Raw genomic sequence first — 12037 nt, 5'->3', positions numbered from 1 at the left:
GCCAGAGCACAACTAAGTGCAGTACAGCCATCTTCTCAGAAAAACTCTTCACAAAGTTCAAGAGGTCAAGACACAAAGACTTTAGCAACTAATCCACACCTAATGACCCACCTAAGTGGTACTCAGGATATCACTCAAGAAATCACTCAAGATATCCCTCAAGTAATTAAGGAACAAAAGAAGAAAAGGCACACTAGCCTGGGAACTTCCTCTCTGCCCAGAACATTGGAGGCTATACACCACACCCCCTCAACAGTATTTATAGGAACTCAAACACTGAGATCCTGCTCTGTTCCAGTAACAAGAAGCCGAAAGCACCAGCCTGAAGATGACGAGTGAGACCTCGTCGAAACGTCGCCTAGACACCCCAACTTTTACACGGGAAGACACCCGAGGACACCAAAACCTGCATTCCTGTACCCGTGAAAATCTACGAAAGCATATATATATATATATATATATATATATATGCAGGTTTTGGTGTCCTCGGGTGTCTTCCCGTGTAAAAGTTGGGGTGTCTAGGCGACGTTTCGACGAGGTCTCACTCGTCATCCACACCCCCTCAACAGTATTTATAGGAACTCAAACACTGAGATCCTGCTCTGTTCCAGTAACAAGAAGCCGAAAGCACCAGCCTGAAGATGACGAGTGAGACCTCGTCGAAACGTCGCCTAGACACCCCAACTTTTACACGGGAAGACACCCGAGGACACCAAAACCTGCATTCCTGTACCCGTGAAAATCTACGAAAGCATATATATATATATATATATATATATATATATATATATATATATATATATATATTCTCTTGACTGCATCAGACCAACATGGCTACCTACCTGAATTCTGAACCTCTGTTAATTAAGCCCCTCAATGTTCCATTGATGTTGTTCTCACCTTGAAAATGCAAGGAGTCATACTTGGCATTTATATGGTATTTTTCGTGAGTGTCATGTTCATTATATCACTTTTTTTTAAAAAGCAACCTTACAAGGTAGGTCAATTTTATTATCCCATAGTGCAGATGGGATAAGATGTGGAGATGGAGAAGTAAGTGGCTTGCCAAATGCTGCCTAATGGGTTTGTGACATTGAGATTTGAACCAGATACTTAATTGCTCACACTCTCATTGACTGTACAAAGCCAGATGCTATGAACTAAAAGTTGTCTTTACTTACATAGAATTGGGACTTCCTGCCCCTTCAGCACCGAAAGAAGTGGAGCAAGGAGGCAGATCCAGTTCTGGCAGTGGAAGGAGAGGAAAGCACCAGCAAAACTCCCCTCAAGCCCCTTTCCTGGATTGCAGCCTCTGTGGAAAGGTTTTCAGTAGCACCAGCTCTCTCAGCAAACACTACGTGACTCACAGCCAGGAACGGAAACATGTCTGTAAGATCTGCAGCAAAGCATTTAAGCGCCAGGACCACCTGTATGTATCTGTTTGCCAGTAAAACTGATTTAAATGTATAGACAGTTTCTGCCACTGTAGAAATTTGGCTTGATCTAGTTTGGCTAGGGCCTGGTACAAATGCACATAGACCTAGTATTCCTTAGTAATGCAAGACATAATCTGCCTCCACTTAAGAAAATGGTGACACTACCCAGGGAGTTGCTTTGGAACTACTGTGAGAGCAGGCAGCACTGTAATACAGTGAAGTTTTCAAGTTCCATCATTCAGGCAGGATTCTGGTGGTGGAAGAGGCTCCTAGTATTTACTCTGTGATGCATGAAATAATTTGGCCTTCAGAAAATCAGAGCACTTACTTGGTGAGATGTGGTTGCAGCGATACCACAAGAAAAGTATCTTAAGCAAAAAGAAGTGGAATTCTGAGAGACATTTGAGTCCCCTTTTCCTTTGAGCACAGGACAAAAGTATGCCTCCCTTTACATTAACCACAGTCCTATGCTCCGGAGCAGAGAAATTGTAATAGAAATTTGTGTGAAAACTAGAGACCTGTAGCCAGAGATCTGTGGCTATTTCTCACTACTATGGTAAACATGCACCTGGACTCTTATCATTTCAGACTGGACATGGAAGCTTTTATGATGGAATATTTCTCAGTACAGCACCAGAAAATGGCAGTTAGAAATATAGAATGTCAAGGAAAAGGCTAGGCTAGAATCTTTTCCTCTGGCATCTAGTTTTATATATGCAAAGTTTTGTTTGTTTGTTTGTTTGTGTGTGTGTGTGTGTGTGGAGGAACACTGTCATGTGAGCCCCCATCTGCAGTCTGAAGTGATAGTATTGGGAGTTCAGCTGTAGGAATCAAAACTAGTTAAAGATTATTACTTCCGGGCAAAGTTCTAGTGTGACTCGGATGTCCTTACAGTCTTTCCTAGTAAAGACAGCTAAATGGACCACCTGGGTGGGTGGAGTCCCTGTAGTACATAGGAGCCTTTACTGCTTAGGGAAATGCTATAACTTACAGCTCTGGTGACACCATCCAGGGTAACACTGTACAGCAGGCATAGGCAAACCCGGCCCTTCAGTGTTTTGGGACTACAACTCCCATCATCCCTGACCACTGGTCCTGTTAGCTAAGGATTATGGGAGTTGTAGTCCCAAAAAACATCTGGAGGGCCGAGTTTGCCTATGCCTGGTATACAGAGTCATGGGTAGCCATGGCAGCTCCTGATGCACAGCCCAAATAAAGGTTTATCGCCTCTTTAACTATTCTAGGTTTCCAATCCGTATGTGAGGTTCAGCCTCCCTTGCTTCTGCAGCTCTTGGCCATATACACCTCTGTTCGCTCACTCTCTTTCTCTCACCTGCTTTCTTTTGTACCCCTCTCTTTCCTAACTGCATACCTAGGTCAGTGCTTCTTCAAACTCTTGTTTCCTTGATATGCTGCCTGCTCTGTCCTTCTCAAGGAGCAGAGCAGCTCAGCCACTGGTGGCCAGAGAGGCACTCCTAACTGCCCAGTCCATCTCTGATAGGAAAGGCAGCTGAAGTAATTACTAGCAGAGGCTTTACCAGCACCACCACAGAAAATCATTCAGTGTAGTGGTTCCCATTTTTTCCTTGACAGATCATTTGGAAATAACTGGTTGTGTTGGTGGACCCATTTAATGATTTTTCTGGCTGTTGTAAAAAAATTGTAATGAACTGTGTTAGATACTGTGTGATTTTTAACTGTATTTTTATTGCTTGTGTTATTTCCTATATTGTATTTTATAGTACAGGCAACTCCCCATTTGTGCAGGTGGTGCGTTTTGGGTCATCAAAAATATCGACAGGATGCATGTAAGCCTGCCCTGTCCCGCCCCCTTCCAGGGCCGAAAATGTCGTGTGCATCAGCGGTCACATGTGCCTCGAACGCACGCAAAATGGGAGTTGCCTGTATTGTAATTTGCATTTCATAGAATTCAGATTTTAAGACAAAAAACACAATATAAAAAACAAAATTACTAACAAATGTACAGTTAAAATTGAATCTGGATATTTATTGCGGGTATGCCACTGACCACCTGAATGAAGCTCGTGCACCACTGGTAGTCCAATAACCACAGTTTGTGAACCCCTGCTTTACCCTAATATAACAATATAGTTGATAAAAGTGAGGATTTAATTTGCCTTACTCCGCCAAACCTTTATTAGACGTTACAAATATAGGCCATCATAAAACATCCATATATAAAATTTTAGCATATATACAAATAAACAGACATGTAAAAAAATGTAGTAACGAGAATTTTCATTGGAGTTTCTTCCCACTAAATAGTGCCATTCACCATTCTAAGAGATACTTGTGATAAAAACTCAGCCACCCTTGCAGTTACTTCCGGGTTAATGTCAGATATTTTCATTGTGCTGCACTGTTAGACTACCCAGAAAAGGAGATAGAACGCGTTTGCATAGCTGGTTGTACAATGGACAGTAGAAAAGAATATGTTCTGTGTCTGGCACATTCAAAAAACATCCACAATGTCTATTGTTTCTGGGGATGTTTAAATATCTGCCCTTGACAAAAGCTGAGGGGGAAATGTTTAATTTGCCAAGATGGGAAGTGATTTTAGTGGTTGATTGTGATAATAAGATTAGCTTACTCTTCTATATTCTAATTTTGTTAAAAAAATGTTTAACCTTTCATCTCAGGAGTGGCCACATGCTGACACACCAAAAAACGAAGCCGTTTATTTGCATAGAACAAGGTTGCAATAAGAGTTACTCAGACCATCGGTCGCTGCGCCGGCATTATGAAATGCACCACGGTTTGAGGTTGTTAAAGGACGAAGAAGCTTGTGAGGCCTCCCCACCCCTCCACGATTCACGTGTCCAGGTGGGATCTAGTGGCATGAGAACTGCAGAGAGGCTGGCTGTTCACCCTGAATCCCAGGCCCCTAATAATTCCCTCCTGCCCCACAGAGACCTATTGAGGTGTCTTGTAAGTAGCTTAGTCAGCCAGAAGCTCCCGCCTGCTTCTTCAACCTCTGTGGGACAGCCCGAGTCTGATTCTAGGGGATCCCAGCAGCCTTGCTCTTCTGTCTGCGGTCAGATTTCTTGCGTGCCAACAAGTACTGCAGTGCTCACAGAAGCCACCAGTGATAAAGTGACGAAGGAGCTTTACCCTTGTCAAAAGAACGCCACCTCTTCCAGTGTGTACACCATCATAAACCCTGGGGGTTTATCTGTACTTGGACCAGCAGAAAACATTGCAAACTTGCCAGACAGGCAGCCACATTCAGAACCTCAGTTTCCATTAGAAAGCACAGCCCTGGAGTATTGGTCGAACAGTGGTGTGCCTCGTTTTCCATTATTCAGAGGCCAGAAAATTCCTGCCACCTCTCACCAGTCAAGTGGCAACTTCCAGTGGGTCAGAAATGTGCCACCAACCTACACCCAAAGTAAAGGAAATGGTGTTTATCTTGCTCAGATGCCACCTGCTGCAGGTCAGGATGCTTCCCAAGGCCTCGTGGGACCCTCCCATGCTTTTGACTCTCTGTCGCAGAACTTTGAGCGCCCAGATGTTTTATCGTTCACTCCTGCCCTCTTAAAGTCACAGGGGGAGATCCCTGGAGAGCCAAATCTCAGTGGCTTTGAAGAGTCTTTCAGGCCAGCAACAAGGCTTCCAGATCCTATGAAGCATGGTGTGCTGCAGAAGAGTGAGGCCACACCGCTGTTCAGGCAGCTCTTAATGAAATCCCAGGAATCCTCTGTGAATCAGGATCAGCTTCAAGTCCAGGGTCGCCTGTTCCAAAGGATCACCAAATCTCAGCACATTGTGTCCCACACACAGCTGTTGGCTCCGTTGCAACTGGCAGCTGCAGAGACTGAGCAGGTAGCAGCGAAACCACTTCAGAGTGTGTTTCCGCAGCAAGCAGGTTTGGCTCCTGAGCCCGCTGAAAGCGAAGGGTCCCCCTTGCGCGTAAAAAAGGCCTTGTCCCAATTTCAGAAGGACTTCTCATTGGGCAGTGAGAAAGAAGGGCAACAGCCAGCTTCTCCTCCGCAGTCCTTTCAGCTACTTGCCGTGCCTTCTGCAAGCACAGGCAGCATCTCTCATCCCAAGCACACCAGGACCTTGAAAAGATGCCTGGAGCTCAAAGACTTCTCTAGCCCTAGCCAGTCTGTAACGTATGAAAACACCCCGGGAAACCACACATACGGGAAGCCGAGGCAGCTGGAGAATGGCTCTCCTGTACTGAGGAAGAAAGAGAAGAGTAAGGCTTGCGTCAAAGAACCAGGCTGCAAAGGGCATTCTCGTACTGGCAGACCTCGCCGGAAGGAGAAGCTGAAGTTCGACTCTGCTCCCATGGCTTCTCCCAGTCAAGTGGCCATGGCTTCCTTTTCTTTGCCTAGCACCTCATTTGATAGCGGGGCCAGAGCAAAACCAAAGCTGACCATTTTCAACAGGATTCAGGCATGTTCAAACCGTAACATGTTCATGTTTTATTTCTTGAAGTGTTTACAGTATTGGTGGGGTCAGATAGCACCTTTCTCTAAAGTTTATGTCAAGGCAGCTGTTAGTGTGCCTATAGCCGTGTTTCCCAAACTTGGGACTCCATCTGTTTTTGGAATACAACTCCCATCATCCTTAGCTAGCAGGACAGGGATGATGGGAATTGTAGTCCAAAAAAACAGCTGCAGACCCAAGTTTGGGAAATACTAGTCTCTAGCTTCTGGGAACTTGGAGGGAACTTAACAAAATTAGTCAGATAGTGTGAGCTGTTAGCCTGTAACTGATTTTATTTATTTTAGCAGAAACCATTGTTGGAATTAAGCAAGGTCTAATAGGTGATTATGCGGGAGGCAGGTGGCGCTGTGGGTAAAACCTCAGCGCCTAGGACTTGCCGATCGTCAGGTCGGCGGTTCGAATCCCCGCGGTGGGGTGCGCTCCCATTCCTCGGTCCCAGCGCCTGCCAACCTAGCAGTTCGAAAGCACCCCCGGGTGCAAGTAGATAAATAGGGACCGCTTACTAGCGGGAAGGTAAACGGCGTTTCCGTGTGCTGCGCTGGCTCGCCAGATGCAGCTTGTCACGCTGGCCACGTGACCCGGAAGTGTCTTCGGACAGCGCTGGCCCCCGGCCTCTTAAGCGAGATGGGCGCGCAACCCCAGAGTCAGACACGACTGGCCCGTACGGGCAGGGGTACCTTTACCTTTACCTAATAGGTGATTATCTTTGGCTTTGCTCACAGAGTGAACCCTGTATAAGTGCCAAGGCACTAGCAAAGAGGCCTTTGATCCCCTTCCTCCAGCAAGAGTGACAAGCAGAAGCAGACGTGTCCCTGTATATGTCTCATCTGCTCATTCCCACTGGCCTTGAGTTGATGTGTGCATGGGAATGAGTTGGTGAGTACATAAGGGGAAAATTCTGCCAAAGCTGCTGTTCTTCCTGGCAAGAAGTGGGTTAAACAGCCCTTGTCCTATGCCCAGTTTGGGAGGAAATGGCTGAGGTGCATAATGAAAATGTGCATGGGGGTGAGGGATGGTTCTAAAATTTAGGAAAAACTGATGACTCTGGGCACTGTTGGGCTTTCAGACTGCTAGCTCCCCATGTCTGTGTCACCCCCTTCCTCCCCAGCTGTGATCTCTAAAAATTGCCCACTCTCCCTGCATGACATGTTAGCAAGAGGAAGAAGTTCTCATTGAGCCTGGTGTGATCATCCCCCCTCCCTCACTGTTAATTGTAGTGCAGTGGGGCTATTTTCAAAGAGATCCTGGCTCCAAAGAGAGGGGTAAAACCTCCCCACCTACTGTGGTTCGGATCAAAATGAGGGGTGGGGGATGCTAACAAATTTTAAAACCCTGATGCAATCGGCAGTGGTGTATTTTGTGCAACATGTAGTTAGGCCCTTAGTAAAGAAGAGGAGAGAAAAAGTAGACAAGAAAGGTTTTATGATTCCAAAAGCCTGAGGGCAATCTGAGTAATGTAGAGCTCTCTATGATCTGGAGATGTTTTATGTTTAAAAAAATATAAATGTGCTTAACTTTTTTTAACACAGGGTGGAAATATCTACAGCTTTACAAATGCAGTGAGGGAAGAACAATTTCCCTTTGGTTGGTAAGTAGGGCATGGTGATGTTGGAGAAATTTCAAAGGGGTTCCTAGATAGGCAGTATCCCTCCCAGAAACCCAAAAGAAGGGTATACAGGCTAAAAGTAAAAAGAGACCTTTATTGAAGTTCTAATGCGCATAGGGACAGCCTCAAAAATAAGGAGACTGCAAAGAACCACATCCAAAGTAATGTTTCTTATACACTTCCAGATTGCACACATGATTTCTATTCACTATTAAAAGGATCACAGCAATCTTAGTAGTTGCAACCCAATGTCATCCTGAACCAATCAAAATCTTTTAGCTTGTCAGATCGGCCCTCATCAGAGTATCATGTTGGTTACATTTAATCATTTTACATGTAATCATGTCTTTCTTTATCAAGACTTTAACTGCTTTTCCTATTCATTAAATGTATCCCAAGATCCTCTTTCATCTATCTACAAAACGATTCAATATTAATCACAGTTGCCATGCCTAGCTAATTCTCTTTTAATGCATGCAATGGCGGCCATGCATTCTAACAGTTTATTCTTTTCAGTGTTCTGAAACAAACGTTTGCTACATACAGTACGAGAGACCAGAGTTCAAATCCCCACTCAGGGCTTTTCCACATTTCCACTTGTCTCATGCCTAGGAAGAATGGTCCAGGACATTTTCCATTTGGCCCTCAGCTTTCCCCAGGAAAACCCGCTCTTTACTGCTGAATCAGAACAATCATCAATCCGCAGAAACCCGATTGACGTTTGCTCCTGTTCAGCAATAAAGAATGGGTTGCTCTGGGGGTAAGCAGCGGTACAAGCAGACGTTTGGACGAGCCCTTAGTCATGAAGCTCATGGGGTGAGTTGCAGTTTCTCAGCCTGACCTACATCATAGGGTTTTGAGGATAAAATGAGGAGGTGGAGAACTCTATACGTCACCTTGAGCTTCTTTGAGGAAAGGTGAGTGAAAAACGGAAAAAATAAACTTGACATGGAGGAGTATCCAGAAATGGGTTTGATTTTGGGAAAGCGAATTGTGACACAAGTCTCACTGACCCTGCTCTGCACCCTCATTCAGTGTTTTTGCCTGGCTTGAATGTGCCTTTGGATAATGCTATTTGTTTGCCTCCATGGAGGAAAAGGAGGTGTATGAGGGTGCTTGGAAACTGTATAAAGGTAAAAATTACATGCTTTCCCCTCTGCACCTGCTTACCACAGGACTGGCCTTTTGATTGGTTGTTCACGAGGGAACATGGCCTTCAGGGTGAAAAATCCCCACCCCCCTTGACCTAGAGGCGAGCTGAAAGTCATTAAATCAGCCTTTGCCAACCTGGTTACCTCTGGAAGTTTTGGAGGTTGTCCAAAACATATGGAGGGCACCAGGTTGGCAAATTCCACATTAACCAAACAGTTCCTGGGAGGGATGTTTCAAAATGAACTTGTGGTAGTGTCCCAAGGCTCTGGTGGTTCAAAGAAAGTAAGTGCAAAATTTGGCTGGGCTGCCGTAAGTCCCTAAGCAGCTCTCTGGATCCCAGCCATTATCTCTGCGGTGGCACTAGAAATTGTTACTTATGTATGATATCCCAGTGGAGTTTACTTCGCTAGTTAGCACAGTTTGCTGCTAAATGAACTGTAGAAACACTTTCCCCAGAAAGACATAAAACAGGTTCTGAAGCAGGAAATGTAAATGGGAATGTAATACAGTTATGGGGGTAAATTACAATCTGGAAATTCAGGCTTCATAATATTACTTTTTTTTCCCATCCCTTTTTGCTTCAATTTCTGCCATCAGTAGTAAAACTGGGGGAGCTCCTGGAGACAGGAGTGAGCATGGAAATGGCTTTGTTTGTACAACCTGCAATCAGCTGTTTTATACTGAGAGGGGCCTGAACAGCCATATGTGTTTCTATAGTGAACAATGGCAGTCTCCAGGGAAGGAAAAACAACAGGTAAAAGAGAAATTGAACTCTGGTGAATGAATATTTGTCACTATTAATATTAGTCACTTAAAAAACAAGCAAAAGTTTAATACTGTGGATGAATTGTTTGAATTTTTGGCAGTAGCCATAAAGCTCATGAGGTGGCCTTGGGCAATTTCTCATCTTTAAGCCTAACCCATTTTACAAGGGGCCATTGTAAATGTAATCCTAGCTTACTAGTAGCTGTGCGGGAAGGAATAGCATAGTTGTATGACTGGGAAATGGTTGCACATTGCATCTTCACACACCCCTCCCAATTTTTAAAGGCTTTTATTTTTTCAAAAATTACAAAACAATAACAGGGGTTTCAAGTTAATAAATATTGTGCCCCCTGGCTTTACTGCAGTTAAGGGACATAGTGGACCACTTGCCATGTTGAAATGTTGACTTAATAAGCCAGAACATTCATGATCTTTATGTGTGCTCATGCACACACACCCATTTTTTGTGACTGGGAAAGCAAACAACGAAGCTGCAGCTATCCATAGCTTCCTAACGAGGTGTGAATTGGAAACTAACAGGTTATGTGTTGGTGCACAGAGACTGTTCATATGCTGACTTACCAAATTTAGATTTAATGGCCATTGGCACCAACTTTAACTGTGATAACGAATAAGGTTTTTGTTTCATTAGGATTAGAAATCATGGTTTAATGTAGGTCTGGGCTGATGAATGAGAACGTTCCCACAACCACAGAGGTTGTTGTGATATAATAGATGGTCCAGCTGGCAGCATCTAGGTGCATTTGAATTCCTTTCCCATCTCCAAATACGTGCTTTTTGTTCATTAAACCAGCTGTATATATATATGCAGTGGTCTTCTGATGTTATTTGGTTTCTGGTTTTCCTTTTTCCATTCGGTAATAAGATAATTCTCAGCTCCACTTTGGAGTTTGTGTGTCTCGACAGATGTACCGAAGGGATGCAAAGTGTCTCTGCATAAACATCTGCGCCCCTGATCCCTGGAATATATAGGTCTTGCATTGTCTACCCATCATAATTTTGCATTTATTTAGAAAATGTACACCCCACTGTTCCACCTATGGGTGTCCAAGGTGCTTAACAATATAAATGAAAACGGCAATCCATAACATTAATAATGATGGGGATTTTGCTAGTCGTGATAATAATGCTGACTTACCTTAAAGGGCAGTTATAAGGATTACCAAAATAATGTATGTGTAATGTTTCGAATGCTGAAAAGCACTACATAAATGCTAGCAACCATTCTTTGTTAATACACAGCACAATTCTGTGCATGTTTACTCAGGAAAGCGTGCATAGGATTGTATCATTTTAGTCCAATCCTGTACATGTCTCCTCAGAAAAGAAGTCTCCCTGACTTTCATAGGATATCACTACCCTAGTAATAGGTAAAGGTTTGCAGCTTTAGAAGCTTAAAAAAAGGAATGCAAAAAAATACATATTATATATTTCATTAGGTACTCTCGTTTCTACAGTGGTGCCTCGCAAGACGAATGCCTCACTAGACGAAAAACGCGCAAGACGCAAGGGTTTGTCCTTTTTTGAGTTGCTTCGCAAGACGATTTTCCCTATGGGCTTGCTTCATCTTGCGAGTTTGCTTCCTTTTTCTTAAAGCCGCTAATACTCAGCGAATCCGCGCCCCGCCAGACGAAAAAATTGCAAGATGACACAACTCGCGGAACGAATTAATTTCGTCATCCGAGGCACCACTGTATATCATTTTTCAAATGCTGCAAGTGCTTTCCAAAGGGTAGAAACTGAAATAAAACTAAACCAAAAGCTAGCCGCAGTATTGTCTTCTGTATACTTGTTGCTAGAATGCACATTTCTTTTTATATTTCCTTTCCCTTAAGGCATATGAGGCAGAGCATTTACCACCTCAGAAACTGTCCTTCAAGGCATCAGGGGATGGAGATACTCCTCCTGAAACCAAAAGGCCTTCGGAAGATGTAGCAGTAGCACCTCTTGTAATCCCTGTTTCGGTACCTGTAACGGCTGCAAACCTTCAGCAAGAGAGCAAAGTGGGTGGTGATTTGCAGTGTTAACTTCAGATCAATACAGAGAAGACGTGCCAACTGTTTGGGATCTAACTGATAGAGAGTTCCGGTGGGGTTTCATACTTAGCCCAGCAATTTGTGCAAAGATCCACCCTATGCAGGGTGACAGAAAAGGAATCTGCACTGCTGGAAACCTAGAACAAGAAATTTAAAATATTTTTTTTTATTTCATAGCTAGCCAAAATCATTTTAAATATTTTCCAGTGTCTGCGATGGGCGTTTGGACTTCCATGACTCTTCAGGGCAGGGATGGGGAATCTGTTGCCCTCCAGATGTTGTTGGATTATAGCTCACATCATCCTTGACAGTTGGTGGCTGGGCCTCATGGGAGTCCACTAGAACTTGAAGGCACCAGGTTCCCTGCAGAGCTCCATAGTTTTAATAATAATAATAATTTTTTATTTATACCCCGCCTTCCCCAGCCAAGGCCGGGCTCAGAGCGGCTTACAAGCAATAATAAAAACAAGATGAATGATTACAACTTAAAAACAAAAATAAAATACAACATTAAAATATTAAAATGTAGCCTCATCGTAGGAGGA

The 12037-nt window shown here is 43.9% G+C and overlaps 1 protein-coding gene across 7 annotated transcripts in view; it reads left to right on the top strand.

Moving 5' to 3' along the window:
- ZNF541 (zinc finger protein 541) overlaps positions 1-12037 on the top strand; it is a 42278-nt gene that overhangs the window by 14231 nt on the left and 16010 nt on the right. For 5 of the 7 annotated variants that reach the window (XM_081921906.1, XM_081921908.1, XM_081921905.1 and 2 more), the window contains exons 4-8: positions 1186-1429; positions 4097-5858; positions 7442-7500; positions 9268-9424; positions 11292-11459. In XM_081921906.1, the coding sequence (XP_081778032.1) occupies positions 1186-1429; positions 4097-5858; positions 7442-7500; positions 9268-9424; positions 11292-11459 (2390 nt within the window). The remainder of the gene's footprint in view (positions 1-1185; positions 1430-4096; positions 5859-7441; positions 7501-9267; positions 9425-11291; positions 11460-12037) is intronic. The other 2 variants (XM_081921909.1, XM_081921910.1) reach the window with 2 other exon arrangements.

This window comes from Podarcis melisellensis (genome assembly GCF_964234715.1).
Source record: "Podarcis melisellensis genome assembly, chromosome: 8".
Lineage (NCBI taxonomy): Eukaryota > Metazoa > Chordata > Lepidosauria > Squamata > Lacertidae > Podarcis > Podarcis melisellensis.
This window is presented reverse-complemented; position numbering and strand designations above follow the sequence as displayed.